The 23,012-nt window shown below is 36.0% G+C and overlaps 2 protein-coding genes across 15 annotated transcripts in view; one reads left to right on the top strand and one right to left on the bottom strand.

Annotated features, from left to right (window-relative positions):
- Positions 1–23,012, top strand: part of LOC138325101 (DNA excision repair protein ERCC-6-like 2) — a 79,230-nt gene that overhangs the window by 46,560 nt on the left and 9,658 nt on the right. For 4 of the 14 annotated variants that reach the window (XM_069270526.1, XM_069270525.1, XM_069270523.1 and 1 more), the window contains 14 exons: positions 14,921–15,039; positions 15,433–15,627; positions 16,110–16,194; positions 16,440–16,565; positions 17,088–17,311; positions 17,942–18,048; positions 18,489–18,617; positions 19,682–19,765; positions 19,932–20,059; positions 20,312–20,411; positions 20,760–20,819; positions 21,238–21,353; positions 21,835–21,950; positions 22,646–22,729. In XM_069270526.1, coding sequence (XP_069126627.1) covers positions 15,006–15,039; positions 15,433–15,627; positions 16,110–16,194; positions 16,440–16,565; positions 17,088–17,311; positions 17,942–18,048; positions 18,489–18,617; positions 19,682–19,765; positions 19,932–20,059; positions 20,312–20,411; positions 20,760–20,819; positions 21,238–21,353; positions 21,835–21,950; positions 22,646–22,729 — 1,588 coding nt within the window. In that variant the 5' untranslated portion in view covers positions 14,921–15,005. Of the gene's footprint in view, positions 1–3,253; positions 3,317–11,950; positions 15,040–15,432; positions 15,628–16,109; positions 16,195–16,439; positions 16,566–17,087; positions 17,312–17,941; positions 18,049–18,488; positions 18,618–19,681; positions 19,766–19,931; positions 20,060–20,311; positions 20,412–20,759; positions 20,820–21,237; positions 21,354–21,834; positions 21,951–22,645; positions 22,730–23,012 lie in introns of those variants that run through there. The other 10 variants (XM_069270529.1, XM_069270519.1, XM_069270528.1 and 7 more) reach the window with 4 other exon arrangements.
- LOC138325100 (serine-rich adhesin for platelets-like) lies at positions 1,901–14,310 on the bottom strand. The gene is made up of 2 exons (XM_069270516.1): positions 14,234–14,310; positions 1,901–11,140 (listed from the first exon to the last, which is right to left on the bottom strand). Exon 2 carries the CDS (start codon positions 11,122–11,124, stop codon positions 5,236–5,238), a length of 5,889 nt encoding a protein of 1,962 aa, XP_069126617.1. The 5' UTR covers positions 11,125–11,140; positions 14,234–14,310; the 3' UTR covers positions 1,901–5,235.

Below are 23,012 nucleotides of genomic sequence, written 5' to 3'. Positions count from 1 at the left end.
AATTTACATATCCCAGCGAATTGGATATCAAGGGCTTTGTTACATGCGTCACGATTTCGTGTTTGAGGAACAAAGCGCAGGAAGCTTAGCGTACAACTCAAATCCGATTTTCTGCTCAGGTGACATTCAGTCAAGGAATAGTCATAGTCTTGTAAACATCAAATAGGAATTGCATTATTGAAGTTTATGTATTCTGTCGGTTTCAAACCATTGTATGAAACACTCATTCACTGAATATTTATCTTTTGAAATATGTGTAAAGTTCTTTATTTATTTCATTTAACATTTAGGTACACCGACTGCATTTTAAGCTTGCAAAGTTCAATTCAATTCAATGCAAAGTGACTATGATATATAACATTTAAAGTATTTGTTAACAGATACTACATGTTCACTCAATATTATACACGTATTAAGCAACCACAACGAATGGGAAGAATTAATTTCTAATAATTTGATATTGTACCAATTTAATGATAATTGATTGTGAATCTATTTCCTTAATCTTTCCTGTATATTTACTTTCAATGTACATTGAATCCGTGTTAATGAACACTTCTCGGTATCGATAACGTTTTGTTTAGATCTATTACTTACTAAATGAAACGAATTCTACATTAGTAAAGAAAATCTACGTGTCTGCCGGATAATAATATAAACAAATAGATATAGGTCAGAAACTATCGCTACTGGTTTCTGGTCCATCGCAATTCTTACAACCAGTATCTTTGGCATACAAAAATTAAAATTGACAAGCAACAAAATATTGAGAGATATCGATGTCGAAGTCAGATTTAGTGGCAATGCCAATTTATAAACGCCGATATGGAATGCTAAAACAAAGGAAACAATACATCTTTTATTTAGTTATTGGAAGCATAATTCAATTTCGCGGGCAACGAGCATTTCCACTAGCTTAAAATTGGCATTATTGTCCCCTGTATAGAAATAATGATGTCACTGTTTGTAGCGTCGCTTCTGATGATCTCAACGACCGGGAATATACTTTTGTAAAAAAAAAAAAAAAAAAAAAAAATAGGTTCGGTAGGGAGGGATGTAAACATTTAAAAAAAATATTTTTTAGATAACATTTTGTTTATTATATTTCCATAACTTGAAAAATATTCCTGAAGTTGATCCTCAATTAATAAGAACGAAAATCCCACTGCATTATCATTTATCGATTCAAAATTATGAGCACGTTCGAAATTTATAACGAGGTTATTGTTTACCTCTACTTAGAATCGGGGTCACTACTTATAAGTACATGTAGTTGTAATTTTGACAAAAAAAAAGTGAAAAATGTTCATTTTATGAAACAAATGCTGCAGATTTTAAGTCACATTTCTTTCGTCAAGTAACCACACCATTGTGTTTATAAATGGTACTATCATCATTTATTTAACAGCATTTGACTTTATTCCTTCTTGACCTTGTCATGCAAAGAGCGGTTCTATAAATATTTATCACTCAATAATTTTGTGAAAGAAATATAATCCCAACCTGATGCATTTTTGCATGAACTGTAAGACCTATAGCTAGTTATAATTATTGCACATGTTTTCGTATCTTATATCTCAAGTGTCATGATGCATACTAGCTTTTGTGGAACTTGGTTCTGTTTGATTGCACAAAAAAGGATTTAATAGCATATATAAAAGACGATAGGATTGAAAGGGGGGGGGCTAATTTTTGTAACCGTTCCACAAATAGAAATGTATAACAGCATATCTATACATGTACGAAGAGTCATGAAAAAACAATTAAGGGAACACAAATACTAGTGTTTCAATATGCAATATTTATTTAAATATAGTGTTTAAATAATATCTGTTGATTAATTACATTACAATGATAAAAGTTTGGCAATACAATACGATGAAGGCTTGGTCCCTCTCTCTCTCTCTCTCTCTCTCTCTCTCTCTCTCTCTCTCTCTCTCTCTCTCCCTCCCACTTTCCCTCTCCAATGTTCAGACATTCAAAGACTTGTTTTTTCTCTTAGTCTAGCACTCTAGTTCAATAAGAACAAAATATTTCTGGATACTCCCGTGCATATGGTACATACATTAATTCATAATTCGCAGAACCCTTCGAGTTTAGTGATATAATATTGGAGTTGCTTCCCTTTGTTTTACTATGCTTGGGGATAAAGGATTTACCTCCCTTCAACACTGCAACACACGGTATAATTTATATACAATTTGTATTTCCACGTGTAAATAATTTGATTTTAATGAGTAATATAGAAGTCTATTTAAGCCGTGGATTCGAGTAAGATATTGAAATGCTTATAGAATTCTAAAACGAATTCTACTGTAAAGTAATTTTTGGAAGACTTCAGATAAAAAACAACTCATTGGTAATAAAGAATTCATAAATAAAAAAATAAAAGATAGGATCTGGATTTTTGCCTAGTTGACTGACTAATCATAAGTGTTTACCAGATCTAATACTATAGTAAATACACAAATGAACCAGACACAGACCGAAAATTGATAGCACATTATAAACAGAATGGGTTTTAAAAACACAATTTTATACACAATGTGTTAATCAAATTATAAATAATAAATCATTATTCACAATCATTAAGAGACCTGATTTCTTGTCTGCCACTAAATTAACCCTAATTTCAAAAAAATAAAATTAATAAAATAGTTTTACTAAAACAAAATCACAGATATATTATTCCTTTATCTGTTTTATAATCTGGTTACACAAAGTTTAACTTTCTGAATGTGCTTATATCTATTTACAAGTAATACAATATTTGTTTTAAACCTAGATACCAGTCACTATCACATCACAGAAGCTGATAAAGGTATCTCTTTTTGAGGTTCAAAAGATTTAAAACTGATGATCATTACATACCTTTATATATAGACTCTTTTTTAAAGATTATAAACAAAATTTGTTTTTACAGTGGACCTTTGATAATCCAGACTTCTGTACAATGTACATTCTAGGGGATTCAATAGTTTTCAGGAGAGGAGGTATAATTGCAATTTCAGAGGGTACTATTCTATACTATCTTTATGCTATCTAATGTAATTAAGCCCAAATCAGGCTGTACCACAGCCAAGTTTAACCATCAAAAGTACCGGTTTACCGCCTAATATTGAAACCCCTGACATTCCCGCAGCCCAGACCACCTGGATTAGCAATATTCCAGACTACTGTAGAATTCCTTCTACATGTACTCATAGTCAATATAACAAATACATTTGTACATTCTTTAATATTTCCTTTCTAGATCGGGAGTTTTCTGCACTATTGGTATCCGGATTATTGCGGGTCCACAGTATACAGTATATGTGTATGTATATATAATTATGATTGACCAAAGTTCTAACACAATATCTAACCTATAAACAAGAACATTAGTAGATTTTATATCCCCTGTTTTCAGGAAATAGATAATATAAACATAAACAAGGTCACGTAAATTAAATTGGATTCATCGCAGTTCTTATCAGCAAAGAACAGGCATTTGCCAATCAAGGGGTCATAACTCTGACAAATATTTTTTTTAGCTTTAAAGTGAAAATTCAATTTAGCTGAATTAAGGTATTAAAGTTATCACAAAGTTCCATGAAATTAAGTAAACATTTACTTACTTCAGTTATTGCTCAGAGATGATAGAGAATGATGATGTTAACAAACGGGCAATAACTCCAAATTGTGTTCTACAAATTTAAAAGTGCTGATCAAAAGTTAGTCCAGAACTTAAGGTATTTGATTAAACTTTCTAATTGTTACCAAGTTCTAAGAATATATCAATTTTATTTGTTGCACTTATTGTACAGAAAAGAAGTTTCAAAAAGAGAACAAATGGAAAAATCCAAATCAATATACCCGCTGGAAATCAATTAAATCATCACCCTTTAATGTAGTATCTATGTATATGTTACATGTAGCATTCAAATAGCAATGTGAACACCAGCCTCATACTGGCTAAAACAAAATTTGTGTTTTTCTAACCTTTATACTAAATAATCAAATACCTATGCATATATTAATGGGACTAATTCACGTACCACACGATACCTGATAACGTTTGTGTGGGACTAGTATCCCCAGTGGTGATGGAATGTAAATATTTGTAATCTTTCTGTTGAAATGATGTTACACAAGATATCCTCTTTTTATGTCATTCCACAATAGAAACAATTATTCTGCACAAATGTTATCAGGCTATTGGGTTGCAATTTAGAGAAATGTACATGTGCCATAACAGTTTATCTTAAACTTTTATCTTGCATACTTAATCTTTGCATATATATATATGACAGAGTTATCTGTTCTTGTTAGAAAGTATTTATTTTTATGTCATTATTTTGTGTGTTTTACCATAAATTGGGATATATTGGCTTTGGGGAAAATATGGCATTTTTGTATCAAAATAGGGTGGTTAAATTTTGGTGTGTTTAAATTTGGCGTAGTCCTATGCTATGTAGATTTTTGGTGCATAACTTAGTTTCAATTGATAAAAGAACAGAATTCTGAAGATTTACTTTTTCTTTATATATAGATTCTGCAACAATGAAAAACCGACGTTTTTTTAAAGCTTTATCAATACAAAGACGGCCCTTTGAAATATTGGTCTTCTATAGAAGTTATCATTAGTCACACATCCAATATATATACATGTTTGCACAAAAAAAAAATTCACACAGGTAACGCACTTGTATATTATTTTTCCAGTTGACAGTACATACCCTAAATGTATATTTATGTAACGTGATCGAGTAATTTACCTAAAAGTATGTTTTCATATACATAATACATGACATGTAGATGTATTGATCTTTATATACAAACAAATACATAGCCAAATTTTGGTGCATTAAATTTTGGCGCTTTTATGCCAACCGCCAAATAAGCTAAAATATGACCATATTCAAAATATCCCAATTTACGGTTAATCACTTGCTGACGTTACCCTCACAAACACGTGACACCAAAATCAACACTTCGGTTACTCCCAAGAGTAGATGATATTAAAGCAATATGCTATACAGAATAAAATTACAAAATGTAGATTCTATATTATATCTGCGCAACAAATTTTGATAAAAAAAAAAATCTACATGTATTTAAATAATATTAAATATATTACTTATGGAAGTTGATGTTTGCATTACATTACAAAATCTAAGTTTGTGTATCAAACCAAAAGCAAAAACCTATTTTAAGATTATACACTATTGACTATACCTAAATGTATATTGATATTTAGCTGTTGTCTGCTCCCTCAACATCACTGCCTGAGAAAGACAAGCCTTCACTTAGTTCTGTATCATTTAAATCATCTGATGAATATTCTACACATTTTTCATTTACCTCTACATTTTCATCGACACCCTTACTTTCACCACAGACTGGACTTATTGCATTTCTATGAGGAGAGCTAGATGAATCACTGTTTGATGAATCAGGTGAATTAATGCTCCTGTTACTATGTACAGATGAATCACACATTCTGTCAATGCTCTGGTTTTCATTTTCTGATGAATCACACATTCTGTCAATGCTCTGGTTTTCATTTTCTGATGAATCACACATTCTGTCAATGTTCTGGTTTTCATTTTCCGATGAATCACACATTCTGTCAATGTTCTGGTTTTCATTTTCTGATGAATCACACATTCTGTCAATGTTTTGGTTTTCATTTTCTGATGAATCACACATTCTGTCAATGTTTTGGTTTTCATTTTCTGATGAATTACACATTCTGTCAATGTTCTGGTTTTCATTTTCTGATGAACCACATATACTGTCAATATTATGCCTTTCATTTTCTAATGAACCACCAATACCTTCTATTTTCTGGTTTTCACTTTCAGACGAATCACACATTCTGTCAATATTCTGGCTTTCAGTTTTTGATGAACCACCAATTGTTTGGCCTACATTGCCTGATGAATCACTAACACTCTCGATGTTTTGATTTTCATTTTCTGATGAACTACACATACTGTCATTGTTTATAGATAAATCACACATTTCACTATCTTTATCAGATGTTTCATAATTGATTGATGATTCACCTCTACATGCTATGTTGTATACCCTCTGTGTATCATTGTCTGTTGAAGAACTGTTCTTCCATAAACAAGAATCCAAACTTTCAACCACAGAATGCATATGAGATGGTACAGATTCGCTGGAATCTGAATTCTGACAATTTGATTCAGAATTACACATTCCAGCTATTTCAGTTAATATGGAACTATGACAGTTGACACTAGAATGAGATGATATAGTTTTGTCCGACTCGGTGCCAGAATCAAGACCAACAATACTAGAGTTGAATGAAACAATTTGGTTTGATTTGGATTTAGGATTTTGACAGTCTAAACTAGACCCTGTTGAAGTTTGATCAGTTTCTCCATGTAAGTTACTGGCACTATGAGAGTCAGTGGAGCTAACTGGTGAGATGCAATCTGATTCTTCATTGATGTTTCTATATGATGATAAAACACCATTTCCATTTTTTATCTTATCTTCTGAAGTTGCATTACACAATAAATTACTGTCTTCTTCTGAGGAAGAACAAACATTAAGCTGCCCATGACTATGCGATGTTGTTTCGTCGTCGTCACTTACACACAGACTGAGATCACAGGTAGTCCTGCGACTCCGCTCTGCATCATCTTCCAGCACTGCGTCACTCACACTCCCGTGTGGTAAACCAGCACCAATCAGACTCTGGCATACACTGCCTGTTGCTCCCGGCGTTTCCTCTATCTCGACATCGCTGTCATCGCTGATGAGATCAACACTTCCTAGATCTACCACATGGGATCCATCGTCGAATGATTCCTCCTCCTCGTCGGTGACATCCATTATGTTGATTTCCCTCAATTCATCTTCATTATCAGACAAAAATAGCACATCCACATCACTGCCCCCCTCACTGCTATTGGTCACATCAATATGTCTGTCCTGTGGCCACAAACCACTAGAGCTAGGATTTGTGTAATACCGAGGTAAAGGGGAGAGTGAGGCTTGCGAACTTTCCTGATTTGGAAGTTGGTTTCCATTTAGCAGATAGTTTGTCTGAGAAGAGGTGCTTGGTACCATTGGTGCCTGACTTGTGGTGGGAACATACTGACTTGTACCTGCAGTAGGGACATACGACTGTTCTGTGTTTGTGTATGTTTGTACGGAGGCCCCTGTAGGTAAACCTGTCCCACAGGTGGTTCGCGGTAAGTAGGTCATGGTTGATGATGACGCGCTGCATGAGGAGCCATAAAGATTGTTGTGAGCAACGCCGGACATTGTCTGTACAAGTTCAACATTTCCCATGTTTGCACGAGAGATACTATGTGCAGAATGGTGAGATTCCCACTGTCCGCTCGGACTAGCTCGATACACATGGTTGGTCATATGCTGACTCTGTACGCCCGCGGTGGATATGGACACTGCCACATTACTGACAAAGCCATCCGTCCTCATGATACTGGCACTGGAGGAATGGAAGAGACTGTTGAAGCCTGGAATGGCTAGACTACTTCCCATTGGGGAACCGTACATAAGGCTAGGGCTACTGTAGACACAGGGACTACTGGGGAGGGATGGCATTGTACTGGAGTTGTCATACACATTAGCCTCAGACGTACTACTGGGTGGGCCCTGACCTTGATCACCAGAGTATCTAGAGTAGTCCGAGACACTGTTTGGTGGGTAACCAATCACTGGGGGAGAGGCGACAATAACACACGACCTTTTATGTTCGTTACCCCTCCCACGTTCTGCACTCCCAGCACATTCTATCACTTCAGTATCGGAGTCACTGTTTGATGAGTCGGAGTCCAGGATCTCAATAGTACTTGACTGGTGCCTAAGTCGACGTGTCCCACTGTTAGTTGTACCGGGAGGGGACTGGTATTTATCTGTTATGTCATTGCTGTGTCTGCTGTCATCAGTCCTAATAGAGCTGGAAGCTGCCTCATCACTGGGCATCATAGTAACTCCATCTGATTCAGTTTGCACATTTTTGTTCTCATCTCCATTGTAATCTGATGATGATTGATCTAACTCAATAGAGGTTCTCTTTACTACAGATACAGCTGGTGTTAAATTCTGATCAGAATCATGGATGGTGTTTAGCTTAGAACTAGAAGAGCTCTCTGGTATTTGATGTTCACAACTGTTGTCTGAATTACTACTTTCTACATCACTGTCTTTCAAGGTTTTTAATCTATCATCTGATGCAGAAATGTTACTACTGGACTGATCTGCTGCCACACAGACCGGTCCATCACTTTGGTCTTTAGGCGATTGTGCATCACATGGTGAAGCACCTTGGGTATAAGATTCTTTTGTTACCTTTTCCTGATCTGATTCAGGTGATGTCTTACTAATGTGATCATGAATGTCCCCGTCAATGTTCTCAGCAGATTGTGAGCTAGCAGTAGGTCCAGACATATTACCACTAGATTGTAAGTTAGATGCAGATATATTTTCAGTAGAATGTGAACTAGACGCAGATATATTTCCAGTAGAATGTGAGCTAGACGCAGATATATTTCCAGTAGATTGTAAGCTAGATACAGACATATTTTCAGTAGAATGTGAGCTAGATGCAGATATATTTTCAGTAGAATGTATACTAGGTTCAAAAACATTTCCAGTAGATTGTGAGCTAGATGCAGACACATTTCCAGTAAATGAGGATGAATCATATGAATGTGATGGATGAACAATTTCAGAGGAAGCATGTTGCAAGGATGTAGGCTGTGATAAGTTTTTGTTCTGGCTACTCTTTTTATGACCAGTTGGGTGTTTCTTATATGGTTTCTTATTGACGCTCGGTTCTATAGAATTAGATTTTGAATCTGAAGGTTCAGTAGTAGTCACTTTTGAATCTAAAGATCCTGTTGAGACCGGTGCTATTGATGTTGTACCTGTTGTCACTGTGTTTGTATTTGAGACGGACGAGTCTGACGCCAGTGGTTGTGAAGAAGAAGTTTTATGAGTGTGATTATTACTACTATCATTACTAATGGTTTTATGTTCTTCTTCATGCTCATCCCTTTGTTTCTGGATTGTCTCGTTTGATTTGTTCACCACAGTAACCAAACTCCTTGGTCTACCCTGAGTCCTACTACCCTCACTATCTTCCGAATCTGAAGCTCGCCTTCTTTTTTTATGCTTCTTACTTTTATGTTTTCTGTGATGTTTCTTCTCTTTTTTCTTGTGTTTTGATTTCTTTCGCTTTACGTAAGTGATTTCAACACTACTTGATTTACTTCTGTGTCGTTTACGATCCCATGACAGCAAGTTTGATCTAGATCTGTAAGCGTAGGACTGATCTGAACTAATGGGAGACGACATTCTTTTCCTTTTTGATCCTGATCGATCTCTTGACCTTGACCTTCGCCTACGATAATCAGACACATACTTTGACCTTGACCTAGAATGACTGCTCCTTCTCCGGTAACTTTCATGCCGAGGTGAAGATCTGGATCGAGATCTTGACCATGACCTTGATCGTGACCTTCGCCTCTTTGAGGATTTAGAGTGATTTTTCGACATCTCAGAGTCCCGTTTCCTATGTCTGTCACTGTGAGGTTTTTTATCCTCTTTATGCTTAGAATTCCTATCAATGGCACCGTTTAAATTTGACTGGGCAGTAGCGTCTTCATCATCACTCGATGATAAAAGTAATATTGGAGAACGCTCCTGCCAGGGTCGATCGTACCCTACAAACACAATGTCACTTTCAGCTCCACTAGAATCAGAATCGTCACTAGAGGAATTTTCTACATCAATGTCGCGCTCATCTTCTGTTTTAACTGCATGTGCGTTCTCCATGGAGCGAAGTCCATCGTCTAATACTGTCTCCTCATCCACAGTGGTTACAGCAGCTGATGAGTCTGACACGTCGGCCTCAGCAGCCCAGGATGGTCCAGGTGTAGGGGAATCCCACCCGGGCGTGCCAATACCCAGATGGCTACTACCCGGGTCCGGATATTCCAGCAGGCTTCTTACTCTGTGCAACAATGGTGAGAGGTCACGGTATGTCAGAGAACTTCTCTCTCTCGGACGATGAGGCGGGGATGGTTGACGCCTCCTACCACTGTCTTGACTCGGAGAAATCACAATTACGTCATCATCATCATCATTATTATCATCATTGCCTACTGAGAGGATGGAGTCTGTGTCCGAGTCTGACTCAACAGCTAAGGTTTGTGGTTGATACACCGCATGCTGGTCATAGGCAGCCATGTTGTAGGGAGATCTAGCAAAATGTTCAAATTCCTGCATGAAATGTCTGGTGTATCTTCCTATGTATGGGTAAACACTTTGGTAAAAGTCCTCGCTTGTGATGGCCATGTCTTTAATCCTGCCCATGATGAGTTCCAGAACAAACTGAACGTTTTCCTGCTGGCCTTGGAGCAGAGCATTGAGTTCCCGGTTCAACCATGGGACAAGTCTGTGAGTGCATGCTGGGTTACTCCTGAAAAAACTTGGCGTTGTATCTCTTGTGCGCATTCTGGGGTCACTAACCTCAACAAGTCTTAGGTTGTTTGTGTAGATCCTCCTACGGAAATCGGAACTGGAGGCCTGTCTCTGACGGCGCCAGTGTGACCGAGTCGTCATGTGATTGTGGTGACTTGGTCGCTGGAGCGTGTAATCATGCTCCTGGTACTGTGGATGCTGTCGAAAGTCAGGAATATTGATTTGCAGTCTTCTTTCCAAAGTGAGTGTTGTGTGGTAGCGGAAATTACGTGCCTGTTGATCCCAGGTCGGGATCTTTGGTGGGATCGGGTACTGGTCATAGTCCTCATTTGACCTTACATTGTGGATGATGCTGGTAAATTTCTGCTTACACAGCGGACACTCTGCCTTGACCTTGGACCATTCCTGTAGACAGACGAAGCAGAACATGTGAAAGCAGCGATCTGTGAAGGACTTGTTCTGGAGACGTCCCAGACATATCGCACAATCTGGTTCCGGTGAGGAACGCCCCGGAGATGCTCCACTGGTTTTACTTTTATTGGCCTCTGCTCCATCAGGAACCTGGCTGCTGTCCTCCCCGCTATCGGCTACTTTAGTGCTTGCCTTTTTCCTACCAGAGGACCTGGTCTTTCTCCTGTTGGAGCTGTCGTCCATTGTAAAGTGTTTTGATCTGAAAACAAAACAATGACATTAGAATATATGCAAATATGTGATCATGTATCATGAATTTGTTTGTATATGTTGCTGAAAGATCATATAATTAATATGCAAACATTCATACTAATAGCTAATGAATTGACTAATAGAATCTATCCCTACCTAGAGGGTGTGACAATGAAATAACAACCTGAGGGGTAATTCATGAACGTCCAACTGTAGCTTGCCGAGGGTTGGACATTCAGGAATTCCCCAGAGGGTTGTGGTTTCGTTGTCACACCCTCATTGGTAGGGAATGATTCTTTTTCTGCCATATACAAAAGAAAAAGATAAGATAATAGCCAAAAACAAGCAGTTTCACTGTGATATTAACATGGGTCCATCGACTGAACGTCAATATTGATGATTAATCAACAATTCATGCTACGTTTACACCGCAAGAAGTCATGTTACATTATTGTCTTCAGGTTCAAAAGGTTAGAGTGTGCAATCTCTTGTACCCTAAGGGTTGACAAAGAAATCTTCAACTCTTTCTTCTACTATGTTTGTTTGTTATTGTCAAGTCCAGGTGTCTTATGCGTACGTTTGTATGGTTGTATGAAAATGGGTGTGTATGTATGTAATCTATAAGTCATGGTATGAGTCTGTACATGTAACTTAGTCTATAAATGTATATGAGAGTTATATTATTAATTAGTGGAGGGAATTACTCATGAATTAAAATGCATATACAAATCAAGCTTTATAACAGCCTACTCCTATTTTAGCAATATAATTAATTTCAAATTAATATGTCTCAATGTAAAACAAAATACATGCATGTTGTAACATGTGTTAGGAATGAAAGTTGTATCTTGTTTATATGTTATATAACTCTGTTTGATAAAACTTTGGAAAAATAATTTATAAAATAAGTACAAAAAAGAAAAGAAAACTATCACAGCTAAAACAATTATGAGATTTCTAACCACAATCAATCATCAACATGAGGTCAGCCCCATCTCTTGTACAATTTTGAATCCCCACCCTATAAGGATGCTACCATTGCATTATGAGTGCTATCTCATGCTTAGTTGCAGAGAAGAAGTAAATATGGAAGTAGCCAAATTGACTCCTTTTGACCCCGCCCCTCAGCCCCCTGGGGTCAGCCCCATCATTTGTACAATTTTGAATCCCCACCCTATAAGGATGCTCCCATTGCATTATGGGTGATAGTATCACATGCTCAGTTGCAGAGAAGAAGTCATTTATATGGAAGTAGCCAAATTGACCCCTATTGACCCTGCCACTCAGCCCCCTGGGGTCAGCCCCATCATTTCCACCCTATAAGGATGCTACCATTGCATTATGAGTGCTATCCCATGCTTTGTCGCAGAGAAGAAGCTTAAGTCATTCATATGATAATAGCCAAATTGACCCCTTTTGACCCTGCCCCTCAGGCCCCCGGATATCAGCCCCATCATTTGTACAATTTTGAATCTCTACCCTATAAGGATGATACCATTGCATTATTAGTGCTATCCCATGCTTAGGTGCAGAGAAGTCATTTACAAGTGTATATTGAAATAGCCAAATTGACCCCTTTTGACCACGCCCCTCAGGCCCCCGGGGGGTCAGCCCCATCTTTTGTAAAATTTTGAATCCCCACCTTATAAGGATGCTACCATTGCATTATGGGTGCTATCCCATGCTCAGTTTCAGAGAAGAAGTCGTTTATATGGAAATAGCCAAACTGACCCCTTTTGACCCCGCCCCTCAGGCCCTCGAGGGTCAGCCCCATCATTTGAACAATTTTGAATCCACACCCTATAAGGATGCTACCATTGCATTAAGGGTGCTATCCCATGCTCAGTTTCAGAGAAGAAGTCGCTTATATGGAAATAGCTAAATTGACCCCTTTTGACCCCGCCCCTCAGGCCCCTGGGGGGTCAGCCCCATCATTTGTACAATTTTCAGTCAGTAGCCCATAAGGATGCTTACCAGTCAAATTTTGTTGAAATCGGACCAGCGGTTATGGAGAAGAAGTGGATTGTTGACGGATGGATGGACGCCACGGCATGGCATAAGCTCACCTTGGTCCTTCGGACCAGATGAGCTAAAAATGGGGCTGTGGTGGCCGAATGGTTAAGATGTCTGGACATATAACCACAAGCCCTCCACCTCAGAGATGCAAGTTTGAATCCCATGTGGAGTAGTTGCCAAGTACTGATCGCTGGTTGGTGGTTTTTAACTATCAAAATCAAAGATGGCTGCCTGAGTGCCTGGCGGCCATCTTGTTGACCGATAGGTCCCAAAATGCAATATGTACAAATAGGGCCCTAGGGGAACCTACATGTCAAATTTGAAAAAAAGATCCCTTCAGTACTTTCTGAAAAATGGCGGTAACAAGAATTGTTAACGGACCGACTATGGACAACGGACCATGGACAAAAGGCGATTTGAAAAATTCACATTTATGTTCGGTCCGGCAAAACCTTTTTTGGCCGGCTTACTCACAGTCCTTGCCGGTCCGAATGTCCGTCCATTTGTTCAACCTTTCGCGATGTCTTGGTGAGTAGCTAATAACCAGTAATAACCATTATACACTTAATTAACCTAACACTGTTGGGGTACCAATCACCCTGATAAAGCTACCACTCCTTCTACAACAGAATAGCAAACTCTTGAAATATTACGTCACTTATCCGATATACTCAAAGGTAATATGGAAAAGTAATATGGATGATTAAGATCTGAGATTGATATGGCATTATTGTTTATGGGGTTTAATAAACTTTAAGTTTTCTACACAAACAACAAAACTAATTATTCTATATCGTTTAGAAGCTGTTTTAAAACGACAGCAAATGTGTATCTGGCCTAAAGCTACGATATAAAAAAATAAACGTTTTGGCCTTTTATGTAACAATATATAGCAATGATGTCAACCTTATTTTCGACGTTCTAGTTTTCGTTCATGTTTTCATCGTAGACACTTGACCTCAACTAAAAACTCCGCATTTCAGATAAATAGACGATTAACCAAACTCATTCATGGATTATGATATAGAGTCATCTTCTAATGACATGAAAAATACAGCAAACACAATATTTCTTTTGATCTTACCATCAAATACGATAATTTTTTAACAGATATCGGCCGTGGTCACCAACGTAGGCCATCCTTCGACTTCTTGACTTCTTATATTGTCATTGTTGTAACAAACAATATTATTGGTTTAAATAAATTTCAGGTGTCCAATCAAAATCACGATAAGATTTGTGGGAGAAATCATTATTCCTTAATGTCACAATGCAAACTTATCTTTTAAACGTATTGTAATAAATAACATCAACATTCCGTTTATCATTTTTGTTTTATTTATGTTGATCATGCGAAATTATTAATTACTAATTCGTATTCTAATATATCCTTGTAATATAAGCGTAGAACTACCGTGATAATTTGGGATCATTGTGTACCCAGGACGGAAGTCGGATTTATTACGGTCATCGTACGGGTCCGTTTTCGATAAATAGTAATTAAGAAAGTTATAAGGTTATTAAATAAGTTTGCTTGTTTATGCGTTGTTCTAGATTATAAGTATAGGGCTAATAATATAACGAAAGATAAATTCTACCTAATGCATATGTGAATGATTTGTTCCGTAAATTTCGTTTTCCGTTTTTGTATTACAAACTCCACAGTTTCACTTTCTCAATGTTTGAAGTTTCAGAGGCAGCATGTGGAAAAGGCCTAGAGAACTGTGTGTTGTAATAACTACTAATGCAGTTCTTATTTGTTTTTGATCAGATCTTAATGATTTTCAACCGCTCTGTCCTCCTATGATGCTACTGATCAATTTTCTCTGTTAGTGCAATAAGTTAGATGTTGTCTGATGTTTGAACCTAGTGAAGAGAGTCGAGAGAAAGGTAGGCTTCGTATTACGTAATTGTATAATGAAGTAGAACTACACTTTGTTTTTTACGATCTTCTTAAAAACTGATTAAAGAATAGGATCCAAGCTTACGAAGTAGATTCTATATGACTGGATTTATATTTAATTCAGATCTGTACATGATTTGTAAGCTTATGTCTAAAATGGAAATAATATTTGTTTATTATTAGTTGACAGTAAAAATTTACAGATTACCGGAAAAAATCAAATATGATTCAAATTTGATTTAGGTAGATTGGGTAATTGGCTATTGCCGCACCTAAGTACAATACATTAGAATTATATATCATGTCTTTATTATTAGAATTACTTTGTCACATTTATTTTGTATTTGGTTTAAAAAATGACTTTTATTTTTTTTAAACAGTATGGAGTTTAGGAGAGATGTGCAGAGCTCCTTATTCTAAGGATGGTGAATACTACAGAGCTAAAATAGAAAAACTTGCACATAAAAATGGCAGTGTAATCGCTACCATAAGTTTTGATGGCTACTCATCGGATGATACCGAAGACATCAATGTGAATTTGCTTCAAAAAGCTTCAAGGAAGAAAAATTCACCAGGTAATTATATATTTGTTATTAACAAATCATTCTGACAGAAGCATAAGCATCATTAAATAAAAGAAACCCTTAAACCTGTCAGAGAACATATACAATTATTGCCATTGAACGGGACGAATAAGGGACATGTAAACTTTCCTGGTATTTAGTGGTACCTTATAATGAAATGGCTATTTAGGAAAGTTGCTGACCTTTTACACATTGATATGGTTGTACAGAATTGGAATGTAGCTAAATAGTATACTTAGAGGTTATCACCTCCTACTTTGAAATGTAAGAATCAAAGCAGTTTGATTTAGACAAATGATTAAGTTATCTCCCCTACTTTGAAATGTGGGAATCAAAGCAGTTTGACACAGGTTTAGGAATTTGAATAAAATTAGAAAAATAATTTAGATGATTTAATGAGATATTTTTAAAAGCATATTCTAGAAAAAGAAAAAAAAATGAATTAGCAATGATTTTTGAATTTTATTTTTCAGATGTCAGCATCATAGAAGCGTCTATCAGTCACAATGATAGCCTCTTTAAGCCCCTGGATGGTAAAGAACAGGTGTCTTGGTTAAGGTAAGTAAGCTTTTGGCACTATTTTTTTGCAATATGAATATGAATAAAAGTTGCAGAGAATTCATAGTGAATTTGCATTATAATTTAATTTATTAATAACAGAATGATCTTCAGTCACAAAGAATTGATCTTTCTGACAAAATATATTGTGTATAATTTTAGATGTGTTGGATACTTGTATATGATAAGTACACTTGTACATTATAGATTATGATTATGTTTTAAAAAATGACATGTACTTTTAGTGACAAGTATGCCGATACAGATGATGAAGAGGACGACTATTATGTGCCAAAGAAAAAAGCCAAAGGAGTGGTGGCCATTGGTGGGGCTTCCAAAAATCAAGCAGACTTACAAAGAAGAAAGAAGAGGTAAATGTTATAGGAAAGGTCCCCAACCAGTTATAATATATGTTAGCTATAGCCATTGGTTAGAAAAATAAAGTCTAGTAAGGATCATTGAGAGGAATGAGAGCTGGTTCTAAAAATAGAAAGCAGGTCCTAAATATAGAACATTTAGAATATTACTTACCTATAAGTAAGAGATGGGATGGTGATAGAGGAGATGGTAAGGTTGAATTTCTTGGCGGTGAAGGAGTAAATGGAAATGTTGTGATGGTGGATATGCGAGATAGTTGATCGGTTTATGTGTGTGATGCTGGAATTATTGTGTCAATGGTGGGTGTATGTATATTTAATAGTAGTTGTTTTTAATGACATGAGTAAAAAGGTATGTTTGTTTGATGGTTGATTGCTTTAATATTTATTGAAGTTGTATTTTCACCAGGGCCAATAAAGGTGATTTGTATTTAGTAGTTATATATAACTTGTACCGGAATGGATGTAAAATACATAAAGTTTTTGTTGAAGTAATTCTATGTGGTTATACCTCAGGGACAAAGCTAAAGATATCTCAAAGAAGTCTGATAAAAAGTCCCCGCAGAAATGTCACACAACTAGACATAGATCGAAACCAGAGTCTGAGTCACTTGGAAGCTTGAACAGTTCTCAAAATGAGTCACCACTGACAGGAGTCTCAAGGAGAAGAAAATTAAATGCAGATCTGCAGACAAGTGATGAGGAAGAAGAAGCAATCCAAGATACAAGAGGGTGTGAGGGTCAGTATCGGAAAGATGCTTCACAGATATTTACATGAATCCATTATTGATCACATTATATTGACAACTTCAAATTTTAAAAGGAAATCTTGGATAAGCTCATATTGAAGTCTAGGTATACTCCAAATGTTCAAGTATAATTTGTTTGGAGGTCCAGGGTTCGAACCTCAGTCTGGTCGCTGCATTTTCTCCTCTACTGTTACAATAATATTGCAATGAGATACTTAAATAATTAGATTTTGTGCATTATTGAGTGAACATGGATATGTGGACAGGTTGCATCTAATCCATGGTAACTGTTGGAAAGGAGCCAAGATCATCAGCTACAAGTACCATTTTTAGTTGACCAAGTACCAAACTTTGTGAATAGTCCCATTATAACGAAACTGGCCTCAATCTACAAGGAAAGTACCAAAAACTTGAACAATGCATATTAAATTGGGACTTTTCTGTTTTTCTATCTCCTAGAGTTGTAAAGATTCTTCTTAGAAAGTGATATTGTGCATGCATCCCGAACCTAATTTACCAAATTAAATTTAAAGACATATTAAAAAAAAAGACAACACACTCACTATTTTTACAAATGCATGTGCTTTTTTTGTGATAAGAAAAATGTCTTATTCTCACTAGGGTTCGAGGAAGAAGAACTTGAGAAGCCCAGGTTTAAGTTTACTCCGGCAGCTGCCAAAATTCCATATCTACTCTCAGCTGGTACTCAAGATACACAACCTGTACAGGTAAATATTGACAGGTGGTAGTTGGTACTGACTCTTCATTTTCTTAATAGAGGAAAAGAATAAAAATCAAGGCCAATATTCGGCTGTGTTATGAGATGAAATTTCAGAATCTCAATACAGTGATATATATATATATATATATCTATAATGAATCTCAGATATTTGCTTTGTGATAGAAAGCACTGTGAAAGTTTTCATAAAATTCCTAGTGTGTACTGTAGCTATAGGTTTTTCTTCCCGTCAGTAGTTGTAGCTAGCTGCAGCTATATAATTAGAAAAAAAAAACTAGCTCTGAAATGCAACGGAAAGTGTGATTTCTTTCTTCTGTTAAATGAGTAGAATGTTGCTGTATTGGGATGTATTAATATGTTTCAATGTAATGAAATAAATATTAATTTATCAATGTTTTACAATGTTCTAAATGTACTTTATAATTATAGGTACCAGCGACCATTAATCAGTACTTGAGAGACTACCAGCGAGATGGGATTAAGTTTTTATACAGTCACTATAAGGAGGACAGAGGGGCCATTCTGGGGGATGATATGGGTCTGGGTAAAACTGTCCAGGTAAATGGTCATCTTTATAAAAACTGGTCATCTGAGATACACTGGTCAACTCTTGGTCTAGGTAAAACTGTCCAGGTAAATGGTCATCTTTATAAAAACTGTTCATCTTAGATACACTGGTCAACTCTTGGTCTAGATAAAACTGTCCAGATACACTGGTCAACTCTTGGTCTAGGTAAAACTGTCCAGGTAAATGGTCATCTTTATAAAAACTGTTCATCTTAGATACACTGGTCAACTCTTGGTCTAGATAAAACTGTCCAGGTAAATGGTCATCTTTATAAAAACTGGTCATCTTAGATATACTGGTCAACTCTTGGTCTAGATAAAACTGTCCAGGTAAATGGTCATCTTTATAAAAACTGGTCATCTTAGATATACTGGTCAACTCTTGGTCTAGATAAAACTGTCCAGGTAAATGGTTATCTTTATAAAAACTGGTCATCTGAGATACACTGGTCAACTCTTGGTCTAGGTAAAACTGTCCAGGTAAATGGTCATCTTTATAAAAACTGTTCATCTTAGATATACTGGTCAACTCTTGGTCTAGATAAAACTGTCCAGGTAAATGGTCATCTTTATAATAACTGTTCATCTTAGATATACTGGTCAACTCTTGGTCTAGATAAAACTGTCCAGGTAAATGGTCATCTTTATGCAAACTTGTCATCGTCAGGTACAATGCTCAACTCCATTTTAATTGATCTTCAAAAACATCACTAGACAGTCTTGAACATCTTGGTATATATCTATTCTGAATTCTTTTGTGTACGAGGTATCAAGAAATGTTTAGATTTTACTCATTGACCTTTCAAAGCCTTTAATCCTAGATTTTGAATTTTGACTATGAAACATCATGAATATTTGCCTAAAATATTTAAAAACTGGTAATTGCTGGTGTAATGATAGTTAAGAACATTCTTATATCCTACTCTGTGAACTTGCAATTTTTTTAAACTGATACTGGTCTGTAATTTTTTTTTATTGTTTAAATAGATCCTAGCTAGTCTGTGTCATTTGAAAATGGCCTTGGAGTTTATTCACTTTCAAAATTTCTTTATTAGGTGATTGGTTTGCTGTCAGCTCTTCTGAACAAGAAAGGAAACAAAATTGATGTTCAGAAACAGAAGCCAAGGTTTATCAGACAGGTTAGTAAGTAAGGTAATACAAAAACAGAAAATATACCTGTGATGAAATATGGGCACCTTAGCTTTATTTGTAACAAAAGAATGAGAGATGACACAACATAAAAGTTCTTTGCTGTGTAACTGAGGAGAAATGCAACACACTTTGCTAAATTTTTCCTATCACCAGATGTCTGATGCAGTGTCCTCATCAGATTCCGGAGTTCCTCAGCACGGACCGTTTCTGATTATTGGTCCTGGCAGTGTCCTCTACAACTGGCTGGACGAGCTGGAGTCATGGGGATATTTTACTGTAGGGTAAGTTCGAGGAGCTTCAAAGAAACCACTTCCTAGGATGAAAAGCTCTTACTTCAAAATATAATTGATTTTACTGAGAAAAAGTATTTGTTTATAGTTTATTTTGTTTATAGCCTAAGTTATTTAAGGACAGACAGTGTCATGTGTAGGAGATTGAGAAAATATCTTTCTTTGTTGACAGTGTTTCATTTCCTTGAGAAGAATTTGATAATTTTTCAATTTGCTTTAGATAGAAATTGTTTATTTTTACAGAAAATACCATTCAGCAGATAAAGTCCAGTGTCTCTCTGATGTGCAGCGTGGGAAGTATGAAGTGATGGTGACAACCTATGAAACGTTTCGTGATAATAGAGTAAGTGGGTGTTACTCTCTATTCTACATTATTGGATCAAATAGTAAATATAATATGTTATTACATAATTTACTTTAAAATAATAATCTTTATATCAGAAAATATCATATTTTCTGGTATTATCACGACTTTTCAAATAAATCATGATATATTGCACAGTTTAAGTTTATATTGCATGGTGCCTGCATGGAAGCATTTTATTGCATGGTTCAAGATGTAATTGCATAGTTTTAGACCCACCTTACTGATGTTGTCTAGTTTTATAGAAATCTTCCAAGGAAAGGTGACTATATTATAGAGATTCTTTGCACCATGGACTTATTGTCTTAATCATTGATATCACCATAGGCAGAGCTAAACGACATAAAGTGGGATGCTGTCTTTGTGGATGAAGTCCATCGGATCAAGGTATATCCCTCATATATAGATAAATTCTCCTGGTGCTTTGTGTCAGTTAGTTAGATTAAAAGAAAAAAACATCCTTGTCAGCAAATTGTCACTGAATACACTACCTTGTCTTTAAGTTTGATCATTAAGCTATATTGTAAATAAACTTATTTCCAATGTAAAATATTCTTGCATATTTTGCGAATGATTAGAATTCAAGAATATGCATTGCTGCAACACAATTCAACTATAAATGAAATAGAGCATTTTACTGGCAAAATTAAATCGCTGTGACAATTTTGCTGGTTTATCATTTCATGGTTCACATTTTCATATTGCCTACATTCACTATGACTCACTATTAATTCTGAATTGTGTGACATATATAACAGAGCCTTCTGATTTTTGTACAATGCAATTATTTATTCCACTTGCACAGGGACTGACGGCCCAAATTACCAAATCTTTGAGGACGTTGCGGTGTCTGAGGAGGTTTGGATTAACAGGTACAGCTCTACAGAACAGTATGATAGAACTGTGGAGTATCCTCGACTGGTAAGTAACAAATTTGATATCTCATTTAGCCTCCCATGTCGTGTGGCTTTCAGTCAGTTTTCATAATGACGTTCAACTTGGTAAATTACAATTCACCATTGAAAGGCACACTTTTGGTAACTGTGACAAATTTTTTGGTGATTTTGTGACAATACAATCGCTTGAAGGTGGGACTAATTGTATATGCCTAACATTAGTTTAGTATCTTGAAACCTAGGTACTTCCCAGCATAATATTTACAGTAACTGCATGTGATTAAATTTTCTCATAGTTGAATAAAGTGAATAATGAAATATCCTTTCCTAATGTATTATTTCTGCGAAGCATTTCATGAAAAAAATCTTCACTAACTTTTTATTTCTTTGGCAGAATACAGATGTTTATATTGCTTTTTCTAATGTCAGCCTGAAATGCTGGTTCTCTTTCTTTACTTAAAACTACACTTTCTCCTTGTAATATCTTACTTTTGTTTTACTTAAAGGGCCCAGCCAGGCTGCCTAGGAGTGTTGTCAGACTTTAAAGAAGATTACGTGGATCCCATAGAGAAGGGACAGAAGAAGACCGCCACCAAAAGAGAACTGGCTTTTGCAAGAAAAAGTAAAGTTTAGCATTCATTTCTAAATACATAATTATACAGTAGTATTCTGAACACTTACATCCCAAAAACAAAATGCATTGATTATTAATTTTTCTGATTGGCAGTTTCAATTTATTTCAAAAGTCAATAATTAAATCTGTTCTCTAATATTTTCTTCTAGATTTTGATTTATGGGGACTGTCATTGTCCAGATCATGGTCTACTGTACTAATTACATGTACCATATTCGCCTTAATTAGCACCCAGGGCACTTTATAAGTATAGCAAAAGGGGGCACTTATAAGGTCATGAAAATGTAAGCCATATTTTAATTCCTTCTGTACTCATGGTACATTAATCTGGCGCAGTAAATATGCATCCGGTATTTCATGTTATATGGGATTCATTGCTGTTATAAGCATCATATAGTTGTAAAAGTCAGATCCATGGTATGGGTGGGGCGTGTATATAACTTCAACTCCTCAAGAAGAAGGGAGGGGCATTTATGGGGGAGGAGTGATGATGGCGATTACGGTCTATATAACAGCCAGTTGGAGAGTGTGCATGATTAGCTAGTAGTATGAACGATTTTCAGTGACATTGTTTTCCTGCTAGTATAATTATATATATATAGTTGTGGTAGTAGGTGCTGTTAAGTTCTTCTTCATTTTCGTGTTGATCATGTTTATGTTTGCATGTCTATGACACATTACAGAAAATCAAGAGTTTGCCGAGAGGCGAAACAAGATGCTACTGAGGAGGACAAAGGATCTGATATCTCAACAGCTCCCTAATAAAGGTAAGTGAAACAGATATCATATCTATTGAAAAGTTATTAATTTGAATTTGCCTGATATCCTCCTAACTGTATACAATTATAGTCAACTGTGGAGGAATATATCCAGAATGATATATGGGTTATTTTTCCTGAGAGTGTTGTTATCACTGAAAAAGTATGACATTACAAACTCAAGCACATGACATCACAGTCAAAAACTACCCACAAGGGCAGATAACTCTGTATTATGTCAAATTCATTATAAGTATGCATGTTATGTAGTAAACAACCCTTTTGAAGCTGG

The sequence above is a fragment of the Argopecten irradians genome, chromosome 6, assembly GCF_041381155.1.
Source record: "Argopecten irradians isolate NY chromosome 6, Ai_NY, whole genome shotgun sequence".
NCBI classification, from domain to species: Eukaryota; Metazoa; Mollusca; class Bivalvia; order Pectinida; family Pectinidae; genus Argopecten; species Argopecten irradians.
Note: the sequence above shows the minus strand (reverse complement) of the source record. Positions and strands in the feature narration are given on the sequence as shown.

What these genes read in the sequence shown, in the direction of transcription:
- LOC138325100 (XM_069270516.1), bottom strand. Translation starts at nt 11,124, where the DNA reads ATGGACGACAGCTCCAACAGGAGAAAGACCAGGTCCTCTGGTAGGAAA.